The 27767-nt window shown below is 41.3% G+C and overlaps 1 protein-coding gene across 1 annotated transcript; it reads right to left on the bottom strand.

The window, feature by feature from the left end:
* Positions 1-6118: 6118 nt before the first annotated feature.
* On the bottom strand, positions 6119-14484 carry LOC125997613 (monocarboxylate transporter 1-like). Its single transcript, XM_049766029.1, has 4 exons — positions 14268-14484; positions 11966-12109; positions 9093-9959; positions 6119-6351 (listed from the first exon to the last, which is right to left on the bottom strand). The coding sequence occupies exons 1-4, from the start codon at positions 14482-14484 to the stop codon at positions 6119-6121; spliced, it is 1461 nt and encodes a 486-aa protein (XP_049621986.1).
* Positions 14485-27767: the final 13283 nt, after the last annotated feature.

Raw genomic sequence — 27767 nt, 5'->3', positions numbered from 1 at the left:
GGTCACACTCAGCAGTGTTCAGGGACTACTCCTGGTTCTGTGCTCAGAGATCGCTCCTGGCAGGCTCTGGGGAGCATATGGGATGCCAAGGATCAAACATGGATTGGTCCTGGGTCTGCCATGTGGAAGGCAAACACCTTATCCACTGTGCTATCACTCTGCTCCCAAACATTGACAATCTTGGTTAAATGAATTACAGATTAACAGATTAATTCTCTGCTGAGGTTGTTTTATAGTTCCAGGACTCAAACCGGGCATTCAGGAGGTCATTATTTGTATTTCTACCACCTTCCTGAAGTTTTGTGTGGATGGCATATAAAGTGTAAAGCAGGGGTCTCAAACTCAATTTACCTGGGGGCCGCAGGAGGCAAAGTCGGGGTGATCCTTGAGTGCAAAGTCAGTAGTAAGCCTTGAACATTGGGGGGTGTGACCCAAACAACTAAAACAAAACAAAACAAAAAAAGATTCCTCTAGGGCAGGGCCACAAAATGTTGTATGGAGGGCCGCAAACGGCCTGCGGCCCGCGAGTTTGAGACCCCTGGTGTAAAGAAAAGGACTTTTTTTTTTTTTGTGGTTTTTGGGTCACACCCGGCAGTGCTCAGGGGTTACTCCTGGCTCCATGCTCAGAAATTGCAACTGGCAGACACGGGGGACAATGTGGGATGCCGGGATTCGAACAGATGACCTCCTGCATGAAAGGCAAATGCCTACCTCCATGCTATCTCTCCCGCCCCAAGAAAAGGACTTTGTAACCTGAATAACAATAGAAACTCTACCAGCAGTTCTTTGTTCATTGTTGTTTTTTGTTAATGATGCAACACACAGAAGGCTTCTCACTGAATGAATAGCAGGGAGTGATAGAATCTAATTACATCACTAAACAAGACTTGTACAATCTCCACCTCTAATAATCCTCACAACTAAATTGTGCTTCTTTTCTGAGATCCTACAGAAGAAAGCTACCTCACTCCAGAATATATACTTTCAGATCTTTCTAGTCCTTCCCAAGCTTGGGGTAGAGACTCCCATGTGCTCAATACCCCTATCGGAGTAGGAGTTTCCAGCAAATGGAAGGCTGAGAATATGACTCTGGCAGAACACATGCATCATATATGTAAGGTGTTAGCTTGAATTCTCAACACCACAAATTAAAGAGCCCAGAAGGTGAATTTTGTTCTCTTTTGTATTTCTTCTTCTCAGTATAAGTGAAAGTGCATAAGTATCAGGCACTAAGAAGATGCAGAAACAAATACCAGATGAATTAAGGCTGACTTTATAGCCATTACTCTATTTTGAGAACTTTTCATTTTAGCTATTCACTGTATTCCTCTGCTAGAAAGTAAAAGCCTATCTGTGGAACAGAGACAGTTTTTTTTTTTTTTTGGTTTTTGGGTCACACCCGGCAGTGCTCAGGGGTTTTTCCTGGCTCCGTGCTCAGAAATTGCTCCTGGCATGCACGGGGGACCATATGGGACGCCGGGATTTGAACTGATGACCTTCTGCATGAAAGGTAAACGACTTACCTCCATGCTATCTCTCTGGCCCCTCAGAGACAGTTTTGTTTTACTCCCCAGAGAATCTCCAGTGCCCAGAACACTTGTTCAGAACTGGCATGGAGTGGCCAGAGTATAGCATAGTGGGTAGGACACTTGCCTTGCATGGGACCCATCTGGGTTCAATCCCCAGTATCTTGTATGGACCCTGAGTTGCAGTGGGATTCCTGAATGCAGAACCAGGAGTAACCCCGGAGTATCACTGGGGTGCCCCCAAAAGAATAAAAACCTGGTGTGTAGTAAATGCCAATTATATCTGTGGATAGAAGTATGGAAGGTAAACTTCCTTTGGCCAATGCCACTTTTTTTGTGACATCAGTGCATCTTTTTTTTCTATGTTGATCTCAGTAAGATGACATCGGAGAACAATTTTAATGCCCTGACATATGAACTGCCAAATGCTCTGGCTTTTGAAGTTCAGTATTTTCTTGCAAGCTAAATGATGGTCAAAACAAAAACAAAAACAAACAAACAAAAAAAAAAACCATAGGATGGACTGGCCTTAGCTCAGCGGTTACTTCGCAGTCACAAAGCTTTGCTTTGAAACCAATCACCTCTGTGGTTCGAGCCCATGGGTGCTTTCCAGTCCTTTAAAAAAAAAAAGAAGGGCCCAGAGAGATAGCACAGCGGCGTTTGCCTTGCAAGCAGCCGATCCAGGACCAAAGGTGGTTGGTTCGAATCCCGGTGTCCCATATGGTCCCCCGTGCCTGCCAGGAGCTATTTCTGAGCAGACAGCCAGGAGTAACCCCTGAGCACTGCCGGGTGTGGCCCAAAAACCAAAAACAAGAAGAAAAAAAACCATAGGAATGATTTCTTCCAAAACATTATCTAGGATGGGCATCCATGGACTTTTTGTGCTTTCTATCCAATGTCAACAAATCCATTTACTTGAAGCCCTTTTTGTCATCATCTTTAGTTTCATGTCACACAATAAAAGTTTTTTGTGAGGATTGGAGTGATAGCATATAGATAGAGCACATTTGCCATGTATATGGTTGACCCGGGTTTGATCCCCAGTATTCCATATGGTTCCCCCAGCCTGCCAGGAGTGATTTCTGAGAGCAGAAGTAACTCCAGGTGTAGTCCAAAAACAAAACAAAACAAACCAACAAACAAAAAACATTTGTTTAAAAAAATATCCCACAAATGAGTGCAATCATTCTATTACCATCCTTCTCTCCCTGTGATTCATTTCACTCAGCATAATAGTCTTCCTATCTACTCATGTATAAGCAAATTTCATGACTTTATTTTTCCTAAGAGCTGTATAGTATTCCCTTGTGTAGATGAACCCTTGTTGCTTTATCCACTCACATGTTGTTGGACATTTGGGTTGTTTCTAGACTCTAGCTGTTGTGAATAATGCTGCAATGAACATAGGAGTGCAGAGTTCTGCATTGTTCTGGGCTCCTAGGATATATTCCTAGAAGGATCTACCACAGTTCTTATGTTACTTCTTGCTCACTCCTTCATTTCATTCCCCCACCAGTCCTTGCCTACTTGCTTGGCTGAGTTTTGTAATCAAAGGCTAAAGGTTTGTCATTTTTTGTTTTTGTTCTTTTTTGGTTTTTGGGTCACACCCGGCAGCGCTCAGGGGTTACTCCTGGCTCTATGCTCAGAAATCGCTCCTGGCATGCTCAGGGATCATATGAGATGCAAACTGGGTCCCTCCTGAGTTGACCGCATGCAAGGCAAATGCCCTACCACTGAGCTATCTCTCTGGCCCCTATGAAAGTACTTTGATTACATTTATCTACTTACAAAGGTAACAACTCAGGTACAGTCAGGTGGAGAAAAGGAAAGGGTTTGAATACAAAGACTTCTTGTCCACACCTTCCTCCCAGTGCCTTGATGGACTCACCAATCATCTGTTTATAGCCCTAGTTTAGGGGTTATCAGGAAGTTTCATATATAGAATGGGCTGACAAACTTATTGGCTATTAGTGATTGAGCTGAACTGAATTTCAGGTTCCTCTCCAGCCCCCTGGAGATAAGGGTGGGGCTGATTATGGCAACATTTAGGCTCTGGTCTTACATTGCCCCAAACACCCTCAGGGCTCTGAGACAACGGCCAAATATTTCTTAGACCAGTTGCATATTATGTGATGCCACTTATCCTATTCTGCAAAGCTAGAGGAGACATAAATCAAAACAGTGGCTGTCAGGCATTATGGATAAGGGATAGGGATTGAATGCAAAGGGGCAGGTGTAGAGGCCACCTGTTTGAAATCTTTTTTTTTTTTGTTTTGTTTTGGGGCCACACCTGGCTGTGTTCAGGAGTTACTCCTGGCTCTGTGCTCAGAAATTGCTCCTGGCAGACTCGGGGAACTATATGGGATACCGAGGATTAAACCCAGTTATGTCCTGGGTCAGCCACATGCAAAGCAAATACCCTACTGCTGTGCTATCTCTCCATCCCTGAAATGTTTCATATTGGAGTGATTTCATTGTTCTACTAAAATGCCTTGTCAAAAGTCATGGCAATAGGAGTTAGAGTGGGGCCGGAGAAATAGCATGGAGGTAAGGCATTTGCCTTGCATGCAGAAGGTCTGTGGTTCGAATTTTGGCATCCCATATGGTGGCCCGAGCCTTCCAGGAGAGATTTCTGAGCGTAGAGCCAGGAGCACAGCCAGATGTGACCCAAAAACAAAACAAAACAAAAAAAGAAGTTAGAGTACAGAAGTTAGGACACTTGCCTTGTACACAGCTGACTCAGGTTTGACTCTCAGCATCCCATATGGCCATATGGGATGGCACCACTAAGAATAATTCTTTTTTTGTTTTTGTTTTTTTGTTTGGGCTACATCTGGTGACGCTCAGGAGTTACTCCTGGCTATGTGCTCAGAAGTTGCTCCTGGCTTGGGGGACCATATGGGACATCGGGGGATGGAACCGTGGTCTGTCCTAGGCTAGCGCTGGCAAGGCAGGCACCTTACCTCTAGCGCCACCAGGCCAGCCCCTAAGAGTAATTCTTGAGTGCAGAACCAGGAGTAACCCTGGAGCACCACTGGGTATAGTCCTCCAATAGAGCAAAAAAAAAAAAAAGTCATGACATACTACTCATATTAGGAGGAAGTATGTGGGGGGCCGGAGAGATACCATGGAGATAAGGCGTTTGCCTTGCATGCAGAAGGACAGTGGTTCAAATCCCAGCATCCCATATTGTCCCCTGAGCCTGCCAGGGGCGATTTCTGAGCGTAGAGCCAGGAGTAGCTCCTGATCTGTGGGTGTGACCCAAAAACAAAACAAACAAAAAAAGAAGGAAGTATGTGAAGTGTGACTTAATAAATATAACTTCATCCAGTTATTCTATATAGCATATAAGGGAGACCATCCTGAGTAAAGGCATTTCTAACTTCCTCTTCCTTTTCACCAAGCCCTTTGACTTGCAAAAGTCCACCTAGATCTCACTCAACCCTCCCTACCGAGTTGAATTTGTACTGGTAGAATAAAGGGAGTTGTCTTTTCTTTTTTTTTTTTTTTTTTGGGCCACACCTGGTGATGCTCAGGGGTTACTCCTGGCTATGCACTCAGAAGTAGCTCCTGGCTTGGGGGACCATATGGGACGCCGGGAATCAAACCACGATCCTTCCTAGGCTAACACAGGCAAGACAGACGCCTTACCGCTTGCACCACTGCTCTGGCCCCAAGTTTTTGTTTTTTTTGGCTTGGCAGGTGAGAAGCAACTGATTCCATAATTCTCTCTTGACTGGCTTGGCTTATTAATTCTTTGTGATTTCTCTACTTCAAACCCTCCCACCTGGGGTTGGAAATACAGTGTGTGGGGGTGATTTCACAATCCTGTATCTGCCCTTCTTCCAAATTACTTAACATGATATTTGGACAAGGGAATGCAATGTTCAAAAGGCCTAGGTTCACCCTGGCTCCAGGATATAGGGAGGAAAAGGGCAGAGAAGGAAACAAAAACTAAGATCGGTGGTATAAAGATAGATCAATACCCAAACCAAAGAGTCAACAACACTGAAGATCCAAACTTCAACGACCAAACTTTAAAGTGTGTGGGCATGGAGAGATAGCACAGTGATAGGGTGTTGGCTTTGCCTGCAGCCGATTCAGGATGGAAGGTAGTTCGAATCCTGGCATCTCATATGGTCCCGTGAGCCTGCCAGGAGTGATTTCTGAGCACAGAGCCAAGAGTAACCCCTGAGCGCCCGCCACTGCCACTGGGTGTGACCCAAATCAAAACAAAACAAAACAAACAAATCAACCTAAAATGTGCCTGGCATGGTGGCAGGATGGGGATGGAAGGATGATCCATCTTCTTTCTGGGAACTGTGATGAGAGGGTAATGACTCTGGTGGTGAAATTAGTGCTGGAATATAACATGCTTAAATCCCAACTATGAATAACTTTGTAAATCATACTGCTTTAATTAATTTAAAAAATGACTTCAGTAAATTCTATTTCCTTTGTTCATCGTCTGCATGATGAGAACATGACATTCATTTTAGGACTGCATTAAAAAAAAAAAAGAATAAAATTAGCACCATCCAGGGTAAGTAACACTAGAAGAGATCTCAAAGCTGTTATAATAGTCCATAGCTTCAGACGAGGCAGTTCTCTTTTGGGCCTCCTGTGACTGTAGATTCCTCTGTTAGAGCAACTTTTATTGGCTCCTGCTTTTCATCTTCCATCGTCTTCTCTGCTTTCTGTTCCTTCTCTGTAAGTCGGTAGTTGATTCCCATGCCAATGAAGAGATAGAGGCCTGCGATAATTAAAATGATGCCAGATGCCCAGTATGTATATTTGTAGTCTCCATATATGTCATTGAGACGACCTAAAGATAAAAAAAAAAAAGGTTTTGTGAGTAAAACGAAACAGATCTTGGGGACAAAGATATAGTCCAGGGCCCGGAGAGATAGCACAGCGGCGTTTGCCTTGCAAGCAGCCGATCCAGGACCAAAGGTGGTTGGTTCGAATCCCGGTGTCCCATATGGCCCCCGTGCCTGCCAGGAGCTATTTCTGAGCAGACAGCCAGGAGTAACCCCTGAGCACCGCCGGGTGTGGCCCAAAAACCAAAAAACAAACAAAACAAACAAAAAAAAAGATATAGTCCAGTGGGTAAAGTGCTTGCCTTGTACATGGCCGACTTGAGTTCAATATAAGTCATCCTATGTGAGCCTCCTAAACCCTGCCAGGAGTGATCCCTGAGCACAGAACTAGGAGTAAGCCTTGAGCATTGCTGGGTGTGGCAAAAAAACAAAACAAAAAAACCTCATCTGTTGTAAGGAGGATTTGAAATCATACTACAGGGCCTACTGAGATAGTACAATGGTTGGGAGTTTGCTTTGCATGTGGCTGACTTGGGTTTAACCTGTGGTACCACATATGGTCCTCCAAATTAACCAAAAGTGACCCCTGAGTGTAGAGAGGAGTAAATCCTGAGTCCCACCAGCTGTGGCCTAACTCCTCTCACCCTAGTAAAATGAAAAGTAGATTTATAGGTATTGGGAGCATTAGGTAGGGTCAAAATAACTTCATTTATTTATTTATTTATTTATTTATTTATTTATTTATTATTTATTTATTTTTGGTTTTTGGGTCACACCCGGAGCTGCTCAGGGATTACTCCTGGCTCTATGCTCAGAAATCGCTCCTGGCAGGCTCAGGGGACCGTATGGGATGCCGGGATTTGAAACATCGTCCTTCTGCATGCAAGGCAAATGCCTTGAAACATCGTCCTTCTGCATGCAAGGCAAATGCCTTGCCTCCATGCTTTCTCTCTGGCCCCAAAATAGCTTCTTTTAAAGTGTAAATTAATATGGTGGGAGTAATAGTATATTTGGTAGGGTATTTGTCTTGCATGCGACAAACCTGGGTTTGATTTCTTGGCATCCCCTATGTCCCCTCCCAAGCAATGCCAGGAGTAATTTCTGAGTGCAGAGCCAGGAGTAACTCTGGAGCATCATCAGGTGTGGCCCAAGACAAAACAAAACAAAATATAAATCAAGTGAAGGCTTGCAAGAAGTTAGATGCTGTTCAGGGGATAAAGAATCTAAACAAAGAACAGCAAGACAAAAACAGATGTTGGGAGTAGAGGAGTTAAGAAAGGCCAAACTGCTGGAACAGAGAGCAAGTGGCAGGTGATAGAAAAAAGACTGGAGAGGGGCTGGAGCAATGGCACAGAGGTGGGGTATTTTTTTTTTGTTTTTTTTTTTTTTTTTTTTTGGTTTTTGGGCCACACCCTGTGACGCTCAGGGGTTACTCCTGGCTATGCGCTCAGAAGTTGCTCCTGGCTTCTTGGGGGACCATATGGGACGCCGGGGGATCGAACCGCGGTCCGTCCTAGGCTAGCGCAGGCAAGGCAGGCACTTTACCTCCAGCGCCACCGCCCGGCCCCAGAGGTGGGGTATTTGCCTTGCATGCAGCTGACCTAGGATGGACTGAGGTTCAATCCCCGTTGTCCCATATGGTACTTCAAGCCAGCAGCTATTTCTGAGCACATAGCCAGGAGTAACCTCTGAGCGTCACCGGTGTGGCCCAAAAATATAAAAAAAGAAAAAAAGGAGAATAGAAAAAAAAAAGAAAAAAGAAAGAAAAAAGGCAGAACAAGGGAGATGGGTCCAGCTCTGCAGAGCCTTCAATGATATACTTGGGAATTTTCTTTCCACCCCAAGAATGAGGAAAATAATTAGAATACTCAAAAAGAGATTGAAGACTAGTTTAAGGGGGCTTGGGAAAACCAATGCAAAGGTGGCCATGAGGAGCACCAGAGAGAAAGCAGGAGCCTAGAACAAGAAGAGTAGTTGCACTGGAAAAATGGGCAGAACAGAGATGAAAACGTTAAGAACTGGTTGTATCTGGAACTCACTGCCTGTCGAGAAGAGGAAGGTACTGATGTTTTCAAAAGAAGCAATTTTTGTGTCCTTCCTTAATTTACCATATCTAGTCTCAAAAGCAAGAGTCATACCAAAAATCTAAATAAATTATTGCTGTATTTTGTCATGATAACATTTCTCAAAGATGGGTGATTTGGCATTCTTAGCAATAGTCAATTAAACTTTATGATCGTTGTGTGTGATCTTGGGAAAATTCTTTCATTTTTAGAAACATCTGTTCTTTCATTATAAAGGAAGGAGCAGTACAGTCTTTATAGACTTCTGGGATATGACAGGAGATATCAAATCTTTAGAACAGTTCCTGGCACTCTGTGATCTCTTCGTTTTAGCTATGGTTGTTACAGTTAAAGGCTACTACTGAGATATAGCCCACAATTACAATGAAGTTCCCAATAATATTTTAAAGATAGAGTATCAAAAATGTATCCTTGCACTAAACAGAAGATAACCAGAAAAGATCATTTCAACAAATATTCAAATGTGTAATAGTTTTGGACATCTCTTCCTGGTTGGAGACTCCCTCAGTTCAAATACTGTAAATATTTGAGCAATGATGTGCTAAGTACTGTGCTAGTTCTGGGGGAATAAGAAAGGTTTGCTGTCAGCAAGCTGCTCTCTCACTGCTTCTGTCACCTTCCCAATTGTCTGCATAACCAGTGAAGTGAATAGAAAATTATACCTAATACCGGTGGCCCCAAGAGCACAGGGCAGCATTCCACAATCGTCACCATTCCCATGGCGCTGGAGAACCTCTGGGGTCCCATGAGGTCCATCAGTGTTTCAAAGAGTACCGAGCTGAACCATCCAAATGCAAGTCCAAGGAATCCAACGTAGACACAAAACTCAACATATGTCGAGCATAAAGGTGCCAGCATATGACACGCTCCGTTTGCAACAATAGAAGCAGCAAAGAAATACTGGATTCGAGGTCTGATCCACTTTGTGTTGGCGACTAGTCCCATAGAAGGTCTGGCTACCATGTCGACAAAAGCCAGGATGGAAAGAAGGAAGGCAGCCTTCTCACTGGAGAAATGTTTGCTCTTCCCATAATTACTGAGAAAGACCAGAGGTGTACTCAGTCCAAAAGCCATGATCACATTTCCAGAGAGATAGAGGGAAAATCCTCTGTGCTTGAACAGGGAAAAGTCCAGGAATTTATTAATGATTTGGAAGAATGATTGTTTCTCTGCCTTGGGTTTTTTCCCAGTAATGTCTGTGTTTGCATCACCTGTCCCTTTTTTTGTCTCAGATTTTTCAGCCTTCTGAAGAGGTTCTTTGGACCCCAATTTCCCTACTTGGACTGATTTGGGCCCAATTGGACGCATGAGAGCTCCAGCTACACAGCAGTTTAACAATAAGCCGCCAAGAATCAGGAAGCTCCCTCTCCAGCCAAAAATATCAAATAAAACCTGGTTGAGGGGCGCGAGGGTAGAGAGGAATACCGGGCTGCCAGCCATGACCAGTCCACTTGCCAGTGGTCTCTTCTTGTAGAAATACTTGCCAATCATGGTCAGAGATGGATTCAAGTTGAAAGCAAGTCCAAGACCTAGTTGGGAAGGGGAAAAAAAAAAAAAAAAGGCAGACACATATTCTGTTTTAATTGATTCAATAAAAAAATCTATATGGTAAAAGGACCAAATCATTATTATGAAGAAGCCTATTATTCCTATAATTATTGAATAAATAAGTCTCTATAACCTATAATAGACTACAATATTAAAATAACTTATGACTTTTTTAGTATAGTAAAATACTTTTTTTGGGGGGGTTTGGGTCACACCCAGCAGCACTCAGAGGTTCCTCCTGGCTCCATGCTCAGAAATCGCTCCTGGCAGGCACAGGGGACCATATGAGATGCCGGGATTTGAACCACCATCCTTCTGCATGAAAGGCAAGGGCCTTACCTCCATGCTATCTCTCCGGCCCCTAATAGAATACTTTTATTTAGAGAAATATGTGAGACACAAATAGAGAAAAATATTAAGGAGAACACAGGCTTCTTGAGAAGGAGAAAACACCCAGAGTACGTGTTTTATATTGAGAGACAGGTGTAACCCCAAGATAAAGAATGTACCTCTATTTTAATTTTATTTTGGTCACACCCATTGGCGCTCAGGGGTTACTCCTGGATCTGCTCTCAGAAGTCGCTCCTGGCAGGCTCGGGGACCATATGGGATGCTGGGATTCGAACCACTGTCAGTCCTGGATTGGCTATGTACAAAGCAAATGTCCTACTGCCATACTACCTTTCTGGCCCCAAGAATGCACCTCTTTAATTTTAGACACACAAAAAAGAATAAATACTGTTTATTCAGAATTTTAACTTTCCTGAAAAACAGGAAGCAAAACCAAAAAGGCAATAGGATAAATCATAAATTCAGAAAGCAAATTGGGCCCAATTGAGGAACAAAGTTGGGCAAATGAGGTAGAGGAGAAGAAATAGAAAACTATGTACATATTATTTTATTATTATTATTATTATTATTATTAAATAGTGAGTGAATAAACAAACTGGCTAGAGGCCAGAGAGACAGTACTGTGGGTAGAACCTTTGCTATGTACATGGTTAACCTGAGTTTGAGCCCCTGTATCCTATATAGTCCCCTAGTCCTGTCAGGAATAATTTCTGAGTGCAGAGAGAGAAATAATCCCTAAGCAGTGCTGGATGTGCCCACCAAGAAATAAATACACTGGCCATAAATACTCTATACAATCTCATCCTTTTTGTTCTAAAATATGCGTGTGTACAAAAATTTGTCTGTGGATATGGATGGTGCCAGAATGGAGACTTGCTATATGTGATGGAGCCCCACAGAGATGATCTATGTTCTTTAGCTATTAGAATGGCAAAGGAATATTTCCTGTATTCCTTTTCATCCTTTAAGATGTACTTGAATTTTCTGTCAGAAAGCTCCCGCTTTGTAGCTTACTTTTTTTTTTCTTATTTGAGCCAATTTCTTGTTAGATGAAAATATACCTCCCTTTCCCTAACACCACCATCTTTTTTTAACCCTCCGACCACCACCCTCTAAAAAAGAAGGTGAGAGGATGAAAAGAAGTTAGGAAAGAAATGAGGGAAGGAAGAAGGAGAGAAATAGAAAAGACTATTCATTGAATTAAACAAATAGGGTTTGGGGCCAGAGAGACAGTACAGTAGGTTGGGTGCTGTCCTGCACATATTCAACCTGAATTTGATCCTCAACATCCCAAATAATCCCCAGAGTACTCCTGAGTGTAGAGCCAGGAACAATCCCTGAGCACCACTAGGTGTGGTCCCCAAACAAAATAAGAGGGGCTGAAGAGATAGGATAGATAGTAGGTAGGGTGTTTGCCTTGAATGTAGCTGGCCCAGGGTTGAGTGCAGAGTCAGGAGCAAGCTCTGAGCACCATTGGATGTGGCCCCCAAACAAGAACATTAAAGGAAGAGACAAACCCTAGAAATCTGATTTTTTTTTAGTGATGAAAATTTCACTTCTAAAGAGAACTGATAGATAAATGCTCTAATTAGCACCCCTAAAATGAATGCTTGGAAATACTCTGTCCACAACTCACCTCCAATGACTCCGACACATAAGTAAAGCTCCTGTACAGTATTACAGAAAGATGCTGCAATCAAGCCACAGCCTGACAAGAAGCCACCAGCTATTATAACTGGGCGACAGCCGTATTTATTCACCAGGATACTGCTGATAGGACCTAGGAGAATCAATGGGTCAGTAACTAGAGAAAAGATGAACCTCTCCTATCCATATTACACATAGCATTACAATCAGAAAAGACATAATAACTGTCCCTCCTCTCTGACAAAATAAACAGCTGCCATAAAATGCACTGGTAAGGAAAATTACTGTCTTTTCTGTGGCCATATCCTTGTATAATAAACAGTTAAACTAGTTTTACTATTATAATAATGTAGCATCAATTGTACTTATTTTCTAATATTTTTTGGGGGGCTCAGGGATTACTCCTGGCCCCACTGTCAGGAATCACTCCTGAAGGACTCAGAGAACTATAGTATGGAATACTTGGAAATTGAACCTGGGTCAGTCACATGCAAAGCAAGTGTCCCACCCACTGTACTCCAGTTCTAATAATTGATTATCTTCTATATTTAGAATGTAACACCAATTTCTGGGCCCGGAGAGATAGCACAGTGGCGTTTGCCTTGCAAGCAGCCAATCCAGGACCAAAGGTGGTTGGTTCGAATCCCGGTGTCCCATATGGTCCCCCGTGCCTGCCAGGAGCTATTTCTGAGCAAACAGCCGGGAGTAACCCCTGAGCATTGCCGGGTGTGGCTCAAAAACAAAAAACAAAACAAAACAAAACAAAAAAGAATGTAACACCAATTTCTACTAAAGTATGAAAGACACTAATCTATTTTTTATTATTGACTTCCTTTAATAAAAAATATTAGATTGAATAACTAGGAAGCAAAGTTGAAAAACATCTTTTTAAAGGCATAATATATTACCAGTTATGTACCTTAAGGCATCTTTGTGTATGCAAAATATTACCAATGTGGGGGCCGGGCGGTGGCGCTAGAGGTAAGGTGCCTGCCTTGCCTGCGCTAGCCTAGGACGGACCGTGGTTCGATCCCCCGGTGTCCCATATGGTCCCCCAAGCCAGGAGCGACTTCTGAGCGCATAGCCAGGAGTAACCCCTGAGCGTTACCGGGTGTGGCCCAAAAACCAAAAAAAAAAAAAAAAAAAAAGAATATTACCAATGTATATGTATTTAGTAAATTTGCCTCTTTAAAATGTTTTGTTTTGGGGCCACACCTGGCAATGCCTAGGAGTTACTCCTGGCTCTGCACTCTGGAATTACCCCTTGGTGGGCTCAGGGGACCATATGGGATGCCAGGGATCAAACCCAGGTAGGATGCATGTAAGTCATATGCTTACCCACTGTACTATTGCTCCGACCCCAAATTTGCCTCATTTAATTGTGACACAGTCATCTAGACTAAATACATATAAAGTTGAAATGTCTGAGCACAGCTGTTTAAACTTCTGATTTTTAAGCATATTTATGCATTAAAGTGGATATTGTTTTTCTATAAAAATAATAACAAAACAAATGAAAACAACAAAATAAGAATGCGTACCATCACCACTTTTCTTCACCATTAGACAGGAGTTCCCAGCCAGCGCAGTGAGACAGAGGGAAGAAAGTAGAAGGAAAGGAAGAAACCAAACTATCAGTATTTGCAAGAGATATAAACGTTTTTGAGAAAAATCTACCAATAAGTAACTGGAAAAATGATAGCTTAACAACTTTAGTTAAAGGATATATCTTCAAAAACAGTCAATTACCTTTCTAAATAATAACTAACAAAAAGAAGAAAAGTTATCCTTGATAGAGATGCCTAACAAAATTATAGCTGATCTTATTAAAAATGACCTAAGAGAGGGGCTGGAGAGATATCTCAGTGATAAGGCATTTATTTGCCTTGCATGTGGCCGACCCGGGATGGACCCGGATCAATCCCTGGCATCCCATACAGTCCCCTGAGCTTGCCAGGAGCGATTGATGAACACAGAGCCAGGAGTAACTACTGAGCATGGTTGGGTATGGCCCAAAACCAACAAATCAATAAATAAATAAACTTCTAAAAATAAAAAAAAATGACCTAGAGAGCACAGTTGTTTTTGTTTTGTTTTGTTTTGTTTTGCTTTGCTTTCAACACTAGCAGGAATAGAAACTGACTCGAATGGCATAGCTTTAAAGATTAACATTTCCAGTATCTCAATGATAAAGCCATAAGAAGCAAAAACAAAAACAAAAACACTTCCCACAGAGCTATCCTGCCTGCCTGCTAGGAGTTGAGAGAGGAATCGGATCCAATAGCACTTACCTCCAGCATACATGACAGCAAACATGATGGAGGAAATCCATGACACTTCGCTGCTGCTGGCATGGAATATATCTTGAATTTCTTTGTAAAATATTGTAACAGATTTGCCAAAGGCACAAGAGAAGCCAACGGAAATGAAAGCTCCAACTACCACCATCCATCCCCAGCCTCCATCTGGGGGCATGTAGTTAGCGGGATCTCCAACTGCTGATGGCATGATGAGTTGAGGTGAATTCCCAAACACGGCTCAAATCCAAAGTTCTACAGGACATGAAGTTAAAGCAGCACAGGATAGGAGATCAATAAAACACTCCCACAAACTTTCAACACAGGCAGATAGAGCAATAGTCCAGCAGGGAGGGTGATTGCCTTGGAATCCCATATTGTCCCCTGAGCATAGCTAGATAATGATTCCTGAACTCAAAGCCAGGAGTAAACCTTAGCATCTTGCATAGACCAAAACTGAAACAAAGCTCAACACTTAGGCTCCAGATGGCTAAAAGATTTTTCAATGTTATAGTTCTCTGTGAACATGGTAGAAAATTTGAAACCATAGTGCCCAGATTTTTAGAGGTTTTAAGTTAAAAACATCACTTAAGGGCCCGGAGAGATAACACAGAGGTGTTTGCCTTGCAAGCAGCCGATCCAGGACCAAAGGTAGTTGGTTTGAATCCCGGTGTCCCATATGGTCCCCCGTGCCTGCCAGGAGCTATTTCTGAGCAGACAGCCAGGAGTAACCCCTGAGCACTGCCGGGTGTGACCCAAAAACCAAAAACCAAAAAAAAAAAAACCAAATCAAACCAAACCAAAACAAAACAAACATCACTTAACTATGCACAAAATTATTTCCAATAAATGTCATTTTATAAAATGTATAAGCATATCCCTTATAATTTATTTGTGGAAGGACTCCCAAGTGGTGCTCAGGGGGTCTGGGGACTCTGGCCATATCTGGTCAACTGGGCAGTTTGTTCAGGGCTAAGGTTGAGAGAATGTATTGTGTCTCAGATGCGCCTTCACTCTGTCCTGCCCCCTGGCTTGCATACCTGTCTTAACAATTGACATCAGCAATTTTTTACATTACTGAAGATATATAACTCATTTGATTTCTATGCATGCAGGCATAAATACATTATAAAATACTTAGAATCAAATATTTTCTTTATGTTGTCCTTTCTTTCCCAAGATATATTCTCTAAGACCTCTTTTTTTAAGGTTCTTTGTTAAAACAGGCTGCTTTGAAAATGGGGCCGGGGGGCCGGAGAGATAGCATGGAGGTAAGGCGTTTGCCTTTCATGCAGAAGGTCATCGGTTCGAATCCCGGCGTCCCATATGGTCCCCCGTGCCTGCCAGGAGCAATTTCTGAGCACAGAGCCAGGAATAACCCCTGAGCACTGCCGGGTGTGACCCAAAAACCACAAAAAAAAAAAAAAAAAAAAAAAAAAAAAAAAAAAAGAAAATGGGGCCGGGAAGGTGGCGCTAGAGATAAGGTGTCTGCCTTGTAAGCGCTACCAAGGAACGGACCGCGGTTCGATCCCCCGGCGTCCCATATGGTCCCCCCAAGCCAGGGGCGATTTCTGAGCACATAGCCAGGAGTAACCCCTGAGCATCAAACGGGTGTGGCCCAAAAACCAAAAAAAAAAAAAAAAAAAAAAAAAGAAAGTGGCGGGATATATTAATATCTGTGACTCACTATACAGAAATTTAAGAATAAAAGTTCATTCCAGACATAAGATTCTCATGTCATGGACAGGAATGCTTTCTCAGTAAAGATGACCTTTCATTGATTAGATTTATCTTATTTACAATTCTAAATATACATAAGGTTTTAGGTCTATCCTGGCAGTCAGTACTCAGAGATCATTCCTGAATGTGCTTGGGGTACTGGGGATACTATAGGTATTGGGGATCAAACCAGGGTCAGCATTTGTTTTTTTTTTTTGTTTTGTTTTGTTTTTTTTTTTGGTTTTTGGGCCACACCCGGCGATGCTCAGGGATTACTCCTGGCTGTCTGCTCAGAAATAGCTCCTGGTAGGCACAGGGGACCATATGGGACACCGGGATTCAAACCAACCACCTTTGGTCCTGGATCGGCTGCTTGCAAGGCAAACACAGCTGTGCTATCTCTCCAGGCCCCAGGGTCAGCATTTGTAATGAAGTGTCTTACTTAACGATACTATTTTTCCAATCCCCCATTATAATTTATTTTGGAAAGGCATGCTCAAGTTTACTACTTCTGGTTCTGTGTTCTGGGATCAATTTTGAGGGAGTCAGGGGACCATACCTGATGCTAGGGATCAAACCAGGTCAGCCACATTCGAGGCAAATGCTCAGTCTGCTGTACTATCTCTCTGGCTTCACAATTACAAAGCCTTTTTTACTTAATAAAATTTTAGTTGAATCACCATAAGATACAGTTACAAAGTTGTTCATGAATGAGTTTAAGCCATACAATATTCCAATACCCATACCTTCACCAGTGTATATTTCCCATTACCAATGTCCCCTTCCCCTGTTTCTCCTGCCTCTACCTTTTTCTTCTATTTATTTATTTATTTATTTATTTATTTATTTATTTATTTATTTATTTGGGTTTTTTTTGGGTCACACCCAGCAGCTCTCAGGGGTTACTCCTGGTTCTACGCTCAGAAATTGCTTCTGGCAGGCTTGGGGGACCATATGGAATGCTGGGGTTTGAATCACTATCCTTCTGCATGCAAGGCAAATGCCTTACCTGCATGCTATCTCTCCAGCCCCTCTTTCTCTCTCTTCTTATTTGGCACTGTGGTTTGTAAGATTGTTAGTGATATCATGCATTTCATGTCAACTCTTTTCAGCACCCAGTTCTTGTCAGAGTGATCATTTCCAACAATTGTCACTTCTAATTTCTCTGCCCTAATTGTAGTATCCTCCCTTTTCTGGCAAGGTTCCTGCCATGGATTCCTGACTCTCATCTCTATTGCCTTTGGGTATTATTATCATCACATTATCTTTTTTTTTTAAATTTTTAATCTTTTTGGTTTGGAGGTCATTCCTGGTGACGCTCAGGGGTTACTTTGGCTATGCACTCAGAAATCGTTCCTGGCTTGGGGGACCATATGGGATGCTGGGGACCGAACTCAGGTCTGTCCTGGGTCAGCAGTGTACAAGGCCAACACCCTCCACTATGCTATTGCTCCAGCCCACACTTTCTTTTTACTATTCCAGAAATGATTGCTATAATTCTATGTCTACCCCTCTCTTCTGACTCATTTCACTCAGCACAATATTCTCCATAACCATGCATATATAAGCAAATTTCATGAATTTATTTTTCCTAACAGCTATTTAGCATTTCATTATGTAGATGTACCACAGTTGCTTTAGCCGCTTATCTGTTTTGAACTTGTGGAAACTCGGGGTTGTTTCCAGATTCTGGCTATTGTAAATAGAGCTGCAATGGACATAGGAGTGAACATGTCTCTCTGCACTGTGTTTTTGGAATCTTAGGGTATATTCCCCAAGACAGTACAGCTGGTTTATACAAGACCTCACTTTCTAGTGTTTTAAGGAATGTCATTTTGTTTTCTAAAAAGCCTGGACCAGTCTGCATTCCCACGAGCAGTGAATGAGAGTCTCTTTCTCCCTGCATGTTCTGCATGTTCAAAGACCAGCATTGTTCTTGTTCTTTCTGCTGTGTGCCAGTCTCTGGTGTGAATGATACCTCATTGTTGTTTAGATTTGCGTCTCCCAGATGATTAATGATGTGGAGCATTTCTTAAATGTGTTTTTGTATCATCTATATTTTCTCTCTTTTTTTTTAATTTTGGGGTTACACTTGGCAGTGCTCAGGGTTACTCCTGGTTCTGAGTTCAGAAATTACTCCTGGCAGGTTATTGGGACCATATAGGAAGCCGGGGATTGAACTTTGCTTTGTCTACATTAGGGAAAGTTCTTTCAATTTCCACTGACATTTTGATCAAGAATATGTCTGGATCTTGACAAATGCTTTATCTGCATCTTTTAGTATGATCATATATAATTTTTTATTTCATTGAGTATACTATATTTGCTGACTTGTATATGTTAAACCAGGGGTCCTCAAACTTTTTAAACAGGGGGCCAGTTCACTGTCCCTCAGACCATTGGAGGGCTGACTATAGTAAAAACAAAACTTATGAACGAATTCTTATGCACACTGCATATATCTTATTTTGCAATGAAGAAACAAAACAGATACAAATACAATATGTGGCCCACGGGCCATAGTTTGAGGACCACTCTGTTAAACCATCACTGCATGCCTGGGATAAATCCTACTTGGTCATGGTATATGATCTTTTTGATGAATTGTTGGATTCTATTTGCTAGTATTTTTGTTGAGGATCTTTGCATCTGTGCTCATCAAGGATATTAGTCTGTAATTTTCTTTGTGTGTGGTGTCTGTTTTTGTTATCAGGGTAATATTAACTTCATAGAACTAGGAGAGATTTTGTTTCTTCAAATCCCTGGAAGAACCTAAGAAGGATTGGCAGTATAGTCTTTAAAGGATTGAAAGAATTCACTATGGAATCCATTTGGGTCTGGACTTTTGTTTTTAGGAAGACTTTTGATCACCTGACCTTTAGGTTTTCTTAATGGGTAATTAAATGCTTTTTTTTCTTGATACCATTGTGAATTACAAGTCCTTCACTTTGGATTTTAGCTATACAGTGACAATAAATTAGGGCCATTTCTACCACTAGTGTTGACCTCCCAAAGTTCCCAGTGTGTATCCCATACCTCTACCCTTAGCCCCCTGATATGTCAGTCATATGCACCATTTTAAGTTTAGATTGTTATATTTTGGGTCTGTTGATTATATTGCCTTTGACTTTGGTTTGGGTATTTAGTTCTGACCTTTTTTTTTTCTTCTCCACCAATATACCTGACACCACTTGGCCCTTGGGCCCCGTCCTCTTTTTACCTTTTCTCAATTTGTAGAGAGATGCATAAATATGAGGTAAAACAAAGTAATTAATGTCCAAGGTTTTATGAAAAAGGTGGGAGCCACTATCTAGAAGATACAAATAAAATAAAAAATAAAAGGAATGGGATAGTGAGTTTTTTCCCCCATAGGTACAGCAAATATAGGGGGAAATTAGAAAGGAAATACCTTTGGTCTAAAAAAAAGGGTGCCTCTACCCATGAAGCATCTATCATAAGACTGACTACATGCTCTTGTCCAACCCTAAGGTCTTTCTTAATGGTCCCTAGGAAAAGGTCTACTCAATCACAGTTGTCACTGTCAGGCTAATATAATTAGAAATCTTGGTTTTTGCGCAGATCCTCTGTCAAAGCCGACAATCTCATGGAGTATCTTCTGATTTCATTTCACTGTTAGGTGGCAAGGCAGGGAAACATTCCCTGAAAGCAAGTTGTTGCTGTTTCCTATTTGTCAAGGTGTCATATGAACTTACCCTGGAGCAAATCAGTGCCAGAGTGGCATTAGGGTCTTCCCTGAATTTTGCGTGTTTGATTGTTGGTGCTAGTGCAGAAAAGTGTGCCAGTTCCAAGAATAGGATCCAAAGTTTTAGGATTGGATGGTGGATGACTGATCAACTGAGGCCTAAGTCGAGTCACTATGAAAAATGTTCAGGATGAAAGGCACCCCTGCACTATATAATATATGAGTTATTATCTCTAGTATATAAGAACTTCTTTCTATACATAAGATTTTCTCTCCATTGGTAATTTTTATTACCATTTCTTTATTTTCAACAGGTATATTCATGTAATTTCTAACTATTAAAGTAGTCTGGATTTTTTTTTTTTTGGTCACACCCAGCAGCGCTCAGGGGTCACTCCTGGTTCTACGCTCAGAAATTTCTCCTGGCAGGCTCGGGGGACCATGTGGGATGCTGGGATTTGAACCACCATTATTACCTCCATGCTATCTCTCCGGTCCCAGTAGTCTGAATTTTTCTGGGAGTGTATTCATTTTATTTAGGCTATCAAATTCATTGACATGTAACTTGTTTTTGTTTTGAGGTTACACCAGGCAATGGCCTGGCAAGTTTGGGAGACCGTATGGAATGCAAGGGATTGAACCCAGGTCAGCCATATGTAAGGTTGTAATACCTTACTGCTGTAATATCTCTTTGGCCCTCCAGCATGTAATTTTATGCAGTACTTCTTTAAACGTCTTTATTTTTGTAAGGTCATAGTGAGATGGAACTGTGCTGCTAAGAGAAACAGTTCCCCCAAGACTCTTCTCATTCTTGGATATCATGTTAAGTGATTTAGTCAGAGGAAGAAGGACAAATACTAGATGATCTTACTTATCTGTGGTAAATAATTGTGGTATAGAAGAATAACAAGAGCAGGAAATGTATAGTTACAAAAAGGGGTACCCAGTTTACACCTGGACCTAAATCATAGAATTGATAAGGACAGAGAAGGTAATTGGGTAGAGCAAATCAATTGTGTAGAGGTGTAGTATGTGTGTGTAAACCACAGAAACAATAATACTATAGGCATGAGATTCAAACTACAACCTCCAAAAAAAAAAAATATCAGTCAAGAGGAAGTTGGGGGGCCGGAGAGATAGCATGGAGGTAAGGTGTTTGCCTTGCATGCAGAAGGTCATTGGTTTAAATCCTGGCATCCCATATGGTCCCCTGAGCCTGCCAGGAGCAATTTCTGAGTGTAGAGCCAGGAGTAAACCCTGAGCGCTGCCAGCTATGACCCAAAAAAACAAAAACAAAAACAAAATAAAAGGAAGTTGTGAGAGTACCTGGGAACAATGGTGGAGGAAGTGACAATGGTAGTAAGATTAGTTATTGGAACACTGTATATATGAAACTCAACTCCAAATAATGATGTAAATAATGATGCCTTAATATTTAATTAAATAAAAGACTCCATTCTCCACACAACTATGTTGCTGAGGAGGCAAGTGAGTGTTTTGAGGCTCAAACTGGAGGATTCAATGAAGTACTCACAGAACTCTCTGAAAGTAATTATACTTGTAAATAGAGGAAATAGAGACTTCAATGGGCCACAGGTAGGCTCTGGGAAAACTCTAAACATGAATTTTTGGCATCCTCTTTATACGTGGTCACAGAGAGCTTTACATATTCCAGCCACCACATGTCCTGTGCTTAGTGCTCAATGGAGCTAGATCATATTGTGTTTCCGTAGTTGACCTTCACGAGAAGCCTAGTATAGTAAGGAACTAATACATTGTCTTCAGTTTCTTTTTTTTAAATATCCTTCTCACTCTCTTTTGAAGTTGATATGCAATGTTCCTTCTCAGTTGTTGAAAAGAACACTGAGGACAGGTCCAGAGAACTATTAGTTGGCTATTAACTATTACAGGTTATCTTTGGGTTCTAAATAGGCCCTAAAGATGGGTCATCCATGAAACAAATGTTTCCTGTTTCTCAAGATGCAGAGATAAAGGCACAATCACCTCTCTTTGAGTCAACTCAGTCAGTTCTAACAGCTTGGCATCCATCACCAATCTTTGGCTCTTTTTCTGACTTGAGGTGATACTTAATCAATTTTCAGTCCCCTTCCCTTTATTTTGGGGGGTGGGGTCACACCCGGAATCGCTCAGGGTTACTTCTGGCTCTACAGTCAGAAATCGTTCCTGGCAGGCTCGGGGGACCATATGGGATGCCGGGATTTAAACCACCATCCTTCACATGCAAGGCAAATGCCCTACCTCCATTCTATCTCTCTGGTCCCTCAGTCCCCTTCTGACTGAAGCCTTTTAGATGCATATACCCTCTCTTTGTCTCACATTTATTGCATATTATATCATTTTCTTTAGTATTTTCACTATTATTTGTTCCAAGTGTTTACAATTAATCTTTGATAAAAGGGCAAGAAAATGCAAAATGGAGTAAGGAAAGCCTCTTCAACAAGTGGTGTTGTAACAATCGATCAGCCACTTGGAAAAAAGCAAACTCAGACCTCCATCTAACACCATACACAAATTCAAATGGATTAAAGACCGTGATATCAGACCCAAATCCATAAGGTATATATATAGAACAACACATAGGTAAAACCCTCCATGACATTGAGACTAAAGGCATCTTCAAGAAGGAAACAGAACTCTCCAAACAAGTGGAAACAGAGATCAACAGATGGAACTATATAAGCTGAGAAGCTTCTGCACCTCAAAGGAAATAGTGCCTAAGATACAAAAGCCACCCACAGATTGGGAGAAACTATTCACATAATACTCTTCAGACAAGGGGATAATATCTAAGATATATAAGATACTGACAGGACTTAAGAAAATAATATCTAATCCCATCAAAAAATGGGGAGAAGAAATGAACAGTCAATTCTCAAAGAAGAATTACAAATGCCCGAAAGGCACATGAAAAAATGCTCCACATCACTAATCAACAGGGAGATGAAAATCAAATAACAATGAGGTACCGTCTCAAGCCAGAACGACTGGCACATATCACAAAGAATAAGAACAATCAGTGCTGGCAGGGATGTGGAGAGAAAGAACTCTCATTCACTGCTAGTGGGAATGCCATCTACTCCAGTCTTTGTGGAAAACAATATGGAGATTTCTCAAAAAACTGAAAATTAAACTCCCATATGATCCAGCTATACCACTCTTAGTAATATACCTTAGAACACAAAAATACAATACAAAAATCCCTTCCTCACACCAATATCATTGCAGTGCTATTTACAATAGCCAGACACTGGAAACAACCAAGATGCCCTTCATCAGATGAATGGCTCAAGAAACTGTGGTACAAAAAAAAAAAAAAGAAAGAAAGAAAGAAAGAAACTGTGGTACATATACACAATGGAATATTATGCAGCTATCAGGAGAGATGAAGTCATGAAAATTTCCTATACATGGATGTACATGGAAACTATTATGCTGAGTGAAATAAGTCATAGATAGAGATAGACATAGAATAGTCTCATCTATAAGTTTTTTTGTTTTGTTTTGTTTTTGTTTTTTTGGGTCACACCTGGCAGCGCTCAGGGATTACTTCTGGCTCTAGGCTCAGAAATTGCCCCCTGCAGGCTCAGGGGATCATATAGGATGCCAGGATTTGAACCACTGTCCTTCTGCATGCAAGGCAAATGCCTTTACTCCATGCTATCTCTCCGGCCCCTCATCTATGAGTTTTAAGAAAAATAAAAACATTTTAATAATGCCCAGAGACAATAGAGATGAGGGCTGGACTCATGATATGAAGCTCGCCACAAAGAGTGGTGAGTACAGTTAGAGAAAGAACTACACTGAAAACTAGGGTGACAATGTCAATGAGTGAGAGAAGCAGAATGCCTGTCTTGAATTCAGTTGGGGGCAAGAGGAGGTGAGATTGAGGGCATTGGTGATAGGAATGTTGCACTGGTGAAGGAGGGTGTTCTTTATATGACTGAAACCCAACTACAATCATGTCTATAATCAAGGTGCTTAAATAAAGGTATCATCAAAATTTTTTCCATGCTATTTTTGGTAATGTTTATGAGCATAGGCAGTTGATAGTAAACTCTGGAAAATCTGAGGGCTAAACTGAGCCTTTTCTTCAAGGGAAACAAGTAGAATCTAAGTATCACAAAGGACCTGAATGACTTAACTTCCTCCAGCTTTCCTAGCATAATATGAAGTTCTAATCATCTTCTGCTGCCAGTTCCAAGCTTAATCGCAGTTAATAGCCCAAGTATGCATGACAGAGCATAGAATAAAAGTAGGTAAAACATTTACATGGCAACTCTATTTTATTTACTAAAGATATATTAAAATATGTTTTTGCTCCCAAGGAATCTATAATTTAGTGTCAAGTGGCAAAATATAACCCTGTTTTGTGTATTATATAGATTCAGCAGCCTTGTGAAGAACTTTTTTTTTGGTGCGGGGAACCATACCTGGCAGTGTTCAGGGCTTACTTCTGGCTTTACAATTATTTTGAAATTATTCTTTGTGTGTGTGTGTGTGTGTGTGTGTGTGTGTGTGTGTGTGTGTGTGTGTGTTTGGTCACACCCGGCAGTGCTCAGGGGTTATTCTTGGTTCCAGGCTCAGAAATTGCTCCTGGCAGGCACGGGGGACCATATGGGACGCCGGGATTTGAACCGATGACTTCCTGCATGAAAGGCAAACACCTTACCTCCATGCTATCTCTCCGGTCCCCTGAAATTATTCTTGGCAGTGTAAACATCCTATACACTATACCATTGCCCAGAAAATTGCATTTTGAAGGCTTGTTTTGATATCTCTGGATTTTCTTTTCCACTTATATATGTTATTTCTTTTGTAAAAATTTCGGGAGTCCATTTCTTCTGCAATTTTCTATTGATCAGATTGGTATCAAACATAAGTTACCAAACATGTAACTTAATTTGACTTGAACAAGAGAAAAGTGACTTGGTTATTATCACAGAAGTTTAAGATGGGGGTCCTGACCTTAGATATAGCCTGTGCCAAAGACCAAATAGTATGAAGAGGGGTATTGTGCTATCTGTGGCCTATCTATTAGCGTGTTGGTTCTACTTTCAGACAAATCCTCAACTTGTCATAGCAAGACAAAAATAATGATTTACAAACCTATAAACTCTCCAAAACAACCCTAGCTTCTTTACTGGCAACAGAATTTCCATAACATTCACTCTGGAAGAGGCCTGGGCCATAGCACGGTGGGTAAGGCATTTGCCTTGTATGCAGCTGACATGAGTTCGATCTCCATATAATACCCTGAGTCTGCCAGGAATGGTTTCTGGGTGCAAAGCCAGAAGGAATCCCTGATCACTGCTGGCTTTGGTGGCCTGAGAATAAACCAACAAAAGAAATCACTCTGTCTCTATAGCTGACTTTGACTAGGCACTCAATGTAAACAGAGCTAACCACAATGTATACCTTGATTGGCTCTAATTTACTTACCTATTTCTGAAGCCTATGGTCTAGAACCCAGAAGGAAGAGAGTAGACAAAGACAATCCTGATTTCAGTTCAAATCTAATAATATTGGCTTCTGAGTTTCTGCTCTGTCTGCTAGACTATATTCCCTCATGTTACTTTCTGTTGCCCTGCACTGAAAACTGTTAATGGCATACTCAACAAATACTGGACAAGCAAGTAAGAGGAATGTGATCTAGCCAGAAAGGAGAATGGGTGTTGTGTAGATATTAAATATTTATTGCCAACTGTCCTAAATTAGCAGCATCTTAAATTTTGCTGATTTGAAGTTAGCTCAGATGCCTCAGTGACTTAATGCCTGTGTGATAATGTATTTCCGGTTGAATCAACAGTCGAACCTGTTACTAACCCTTTTATTTGTCCTTATGTCATATATCCACTCACTCAACCCCCAAAACACCTTAACTTGTCCCCCTTTCCATTCTCACAGTGACCAAACCTCAGCTTAGATTACTATTTCACATAATTTAAGAACCCTACTTGATGATTTTCCCTACTTTGCACTATTTCTCTCCATTTTATTGTTTACATGATCTTTTAAAGTAAAACCTGATCGTTTTGCTTCTCTAGTTGAAAACAGGAATCAAATCTGATAGGAGGCCATCATCTTCTAGAACCTGATATTTTACATTACAGATTCATTTCCTTCTAGCTTTTCCCCTATTATTTTGTTGTTGTTGTTTTCAGGCCACTCTTTGGCACTCAGGTTAATCCTGGGTCTGAGTTCAGAAATTATTCCTGGCAGGCTAAGGGGCATATGGGATGCCAGGGATCAAACCTAGGTTTGCTACTCATTAGAAAGATAAAATTATACCTTACAGTAGGTAAGGCCCTTGCCTAATATGCAGTTGACCCAGGTTCAATTTCCAGTCAGGAGTGATTCCTGAGAGCACAGACAGGAGTAAGCTTGAACACTGCTGAGTTTGGCCCCTAAGACACCCCAACAAACAACATAAAACAAAACAAATCCCCGCAAACCAGATTATGTCCTAAAACTACTAGAAAATTATTTTCTATTTTCCCCATTCATGAATGGAGGGAACAGACAAGTAGAAATGAGCCCCTGGAGAGAACACAGAATGTATTGTCCATTTTTCCTGAAGAAAAGAGAGTGTCAGGAGCCAGAGCAATAGCACAGTGGGCGGGTGTTTGCCTTGTATACGGCTTACATCTCTGCTATCCCATATAGTCCCCTGTGTCCACCAGGAGTAATCCCTAAGGACCACCAGGTGTGGCCCAAAAAATAAAGAAAGAAAAAAAGAAAGAAGAAAGAAAGAAAGAGAAAGAAAAGAAGGAAAGGAGAAAGAAAGAAATAAAGGAAGGAAGAAAGGAAGGAAGGGAGGGAAAGAGAAAGATAAAAGAGGGGCCAGAGTGGTGGCGCAATGGTAGGGCATTTGCTTGCACTTGGCTGACCTAGGATAGATCACTGTTTGATCCCCAGGTGTCCCATATGGTCCCCCAAACCAGGAGTGATTTTCTGAGTGCATAGCCAGGAGAAATCCCTGAGCATCACCGGGTGTGGCCCAACCCCCCCCCAAAAAAAGGAAAGATAAAAGAAAGAAGAAAAGGAAAGAAAGAAAGGGAGAAAGGAAGAAAAAAGAAAGGAAAGAAAGTAAAGGAAGGAAGGAAGGAAGGAAGAAAGAAAGAAAGAAAGAAAGAAAGAAAGAAAGAAAGAAAGAAAGAAAGAAAGAAAGAAAGAAAGAAAGGAAGAAAGGAAGGAAGTAAGAAAGAAAGTAATTAAGAAAGAAAGAAAGAAAGAAAGAAAGAAGGAAGGAAGGAAGGAAGAAAGAAAAAGGAAGTAAGGAAGGAAGGAAAGAAAGAAAGATAGTGTTGGAGGTATTTCAAAGTTGCCCCAATGCCACGGGGCCCTGATTACCCATATACCCTTGGCACAACTTTCTGTCAGCACTGATTGATTCTGATATAAAAATCTGGCCCCTAACTTGGTTTTTGGTTTCTTTCGGAAAATAGTATAACATCCCATAATATCCTTTCCTTGTGACCTTTCTGAAATAAAGCTATTGTTTTTTTTTTTTTTTTGACAACTTTGGGTTTTTAATCATTTGATAAGAGGTAGGGAAAAATTAAAAAACTAGTGAATGGGGGGCCGGAGAGATAGCATGAAGGTAATGCGCTTGCCTTGCATGCAGAAGGTCGGTGGTTCAAATCCTGGCATTCCATATGGTCCCCCGAGCCTGCCAGGAGCAATTTGTGAGCGTAGAGCCAGGAGTAACCCCTGAGAGCTGCCAGGTGTGACCCAAAATCCAAAAACCAAAAATAAATATATAAATAAAAGTAGTTTGTTTTCTGGGAGAAACCTGTTCTGTCACCTTCAATTTTAGTCTTTTAAGTTGAACATGTTTTATTTTTTTTCCCTTTGACTTGTTCAAAAATATTTTGATATTCCAGGGACATGAAGGCTTCATTCCCAAGACCCCCCCAGGATTTAAGTCTTTTGTTCACCAAGCCTACGGGGCAGGGCCCCAAAACATTATTCCCAGAAAGGCAGTTTAATGCAGTAAGATCTAGAAATGAGTGGTGACATCTTTCTTTTAAAAAGAAAGAGGAATTGTATAA

The sequence above is a fragment of the Suncus etruscus genome, chromosome 19, assembly GCF_024139225.1.
Source record: "Suncus etruscus isolate mSunEtr1 chromosome 19, mSunEtr1.pri.cur, whole genome shotgun sequence".
Classification (NCBI taxonomy): Eukaryota; Metazoa; Chordata; class Mammalia; order Eulipotyphla; family Soricidae; genus Suncus; species Suncus etruscus.
Note: the sequence above shows the minus strand (reverse complement) of the source record. Positions and strands in the feature narration are given on the sequence as shown.